The sequence below is a fragment of the Charadrius vociferus genome, unplaced genomic scaffold (assembly GCF_000708025.1).
Source record: "Charadrius vociferus isolate BGI_N301 unplaced genomic scaffold, ASM70802v2 scaffold1225, whole genome shotgun sequence".
NCBI lineage: Eukaryota > Metazoa > Chordata > Aves > Charadriiformes > Charadriidae > Charadrius > Charadrius vociferus.
Genome location: NW_009648336.1, coordinates 208,658 through 211,364, shown reverse-complemented (window position 1 = coordinate 211,364; position 2,707 = coordinate 208,658). Strand labels below are relative to the sequence as shown.

General features: G+C 44.2%; 1 protein-coding gene across 1 annotated transcript in view; it reads right to left on the bottom strand.

Annotated features, from left to right (window-relative positions):
* Window positions 1–2,479: 2,479 nt before the first annotated feature.
* The window catches only part of AMH (anti-Mullerian hormone), a 22,843-nt gene continuing 22,615 nt past the window's right edge, over window positions 2,480–2,707 (bottom strand). Inside the window, exons 8-9 of the mRNA XM_009885055.1 lie at window positions 2,690–2,693; window positions 2,480–2,632 (exon numbers count right to left, since the gene is read on the bottom strand). Of these exons, the coding sequence (XP_009883357.1) occupies window positions 2,480–2,632; window positions 2,690–2,693 (157 nt within the window). The remainder of the gene's footprint in view (window positions 2,633–2,689; window positions 2,694–2,707) is intronic.

Below are 2,707 nucleotides of genomic sequence, written 5' to 3'. Positions count from 1 at the left end.
TGCTCCAGCCGGGAAAAGCCCAGGAGCTGCTTTATAGGGGGTCGGACCCTGGGGCAGCCCCGGTGGGTCTCGCTGAGGGAAGCTGATCCAAGGGGCAGCCGGGCTCTGTGCCGACGCCGGCGGGGACGCGGGGCAGGTGCTTTTGCAGCAGTTTGCAGCCGATCCTATTAATGGCGTGAGCAGCCCGGGAGGTGTAACGGGATCGCTCCCCTCTCTCTCAGCCCTCCTCCCCTCATCCCCCGGCTCTGGCAGCGCCCGGGAGCGGGGTCACTCTTTACTGTGAGTCAGAAACCTATTGAAAATGACTGGTTGTGTTAGGAAGGTCTCTCAAATCTGCAATGGGAGAAATTATAGCAAAGTTCTTAGCACTAAATCTTTATACAAAGCATCTATAGGCTGTATTTGATATGAAATTTCATACTGATCATTGCTCAGTTTGACAGTTGTATTTTCAAATAGAAATTTTACCATTTGAGCAATAATTTTAAGAAATACTGAACTACAGACTAATCTTACTGGGTTGCTTACATTTTTATTCAAGGGTAACATCTCTTCTGGAACACTTAATGTGTTTCATTTCAGTATACTTTAATACAATCCAATAACATTTTGACATACTTTTCCAATGCTGTTTGAAACTAGAGAGTATAACACGTAACCTGGAGTTGAAAAAAATTGATCAAAGTTTAATGTTCTGTATTCAGGAAGTCAACGTCTTGGCACACAGCACTCCGTTTAAGGAAAAAATCTGAGAAAAAAGATAAAGACGGCAAAAGGGAAGGCAAGCTAGAAAATGGTTACCGCAAATCCCGAGAAGGACTTGCCAACAAGGTTTCTGTAAAGGTAAGTGTTACAAAGATGTAGTAGTTTCCAAAAGAAGTTGTGTTGGGCTTTCTTTAAAAGTAGCTTCTGGCAGAATTTCACATGAAGGAATTAGAGGTAACAGTGGTTTTAATGGATGGTGTTTGCCAAATCTGAAAACAGGAAGATACAATTTTTGAGCCTGCAAGCGTGATATAGCATAAAGATACTGCAGAAAGAGTAGAGTGATGCAGAAATTCTGGTGTTCAGATGTTTCTTGGATCTTGGTGGGTACAGCTAACTTTGAGCCATCACTGGGCTTTGTTTTCTACCATTCTTTAAGTTATTATAAGGTTATCAGGACATTAATTCTTTAATTTCTCCTTTCCAGCTTCTCAACCCCAATTACATTTATGATGGTAAGTTGTTTTAATTTTAAAAAGTTGCAGTCAGTATAATTTGGTTAAAACATTATTTACTTTGTTTAAATTTGCTTGATATGAATTATGTCAGGAACTGAGTATTTTCTATCAAAACATACATATGCCCTTTCTGGATAAGGGGCACAGTCAATGAACATTCATTCATTCATATTGATTTTTTTAAGATGCAAAGAACTCATTTTTTGTTCACAAGTCCAAAACAACATAAAACACAAGGACTATATGACGTGTTCTATATGGAGACTGTATGGAATTTGGACCTTGCTGAACTTGCAAAATAACAAGACCGGGAGTTGGAGCTGCTTCATTTTTAACCTTGCACCCTAGGAAACGTTCAAGGCGTCTCCAGTGCAGAGCCTGATCAGGACAAAGATAGTGGCCCTCTGAGTTAAGAGCCAAACTGGGTTTATATCTTGATACACAGAACCAAACTTTTTGAGTTTCACCTGTGAAACAGGGAAACCACTACAGTGCCTCAGTGGATGAGTGAGGTGTTCTGTGTTCCCCTTTGCAGACTTAGCTGGATATAAAGATAGCCTAGCTGAATACATCCTTAAATACTTCTCACTGTAGAGTTTCCTTGGCTTGCCATAAAGAGGTTGTTTGCATCACCATGGTAGGCTTCAGGGTTATCTGTGGCATAGCAGTAGTGTTGTCTCCAAGTCTACACAGAGAAAAATTCCCTAGCTCTGCAGAGCCCGAGCAAGTGGCCTAATCATGAATGTGCTCCAAGTGTAGAGGGATAGATAAGCCTTGGAAATTTGAAGTACCATACTACTTTGTCTAATAGAAAAGAGAGAGTGCAAGGAATAGAAAAGCAAATTTATTAACTTCAATTGACTTAATGCCATTAATTTTCTTTTTCCAGTTCCCCCAGAGTTTATAATACCATTGAGTGAGGTAACATGTGAGACAGGAGAGACCATCGTGCTTAGGTGTAAAGTCTGTGGTCGCCCCAAGGCTTCAGTTACTTGGAAAGGTCCTGATCATAACACACTGAGCAATGACGGTCATCACAGTATTTCGTACAGGTAAGTAATTTGTGTAATGTTCAACAGGAACTGCTGAGACTGTTATATTTTCTGTTTGCACCCTTGGTACAGGGTAACAAAACCGTGGGGAAAGGACATGCAGGGAGCTCCCGTCTTGGTGAGAAGCACCAGCTCCCGAGCTGCGAGGGCAAAATGGGGAGGGGGGAGCAGGGCAAGGGGGAGCGGGGAGGTGTGTGGGCACCTCTACCGACAGCCGCACTCCTCTGCCACCATGTTGGGGAACTTGCGGACCTCCAGCCCCTCCGTGGAGAGGCTGATAATGAGCTGGTCCGAGTAGCGGACGGGGACGCAGCAGGGAATGGCACAGCCATGGAGGGGACAGGATGGGGGTGAGGGCTGGGGACACTATGGGCTTGGAGGGTTTGGGGACAGGGTGGCACTGGGGAGCAGGACAGGGCTGGGGACGGCGGG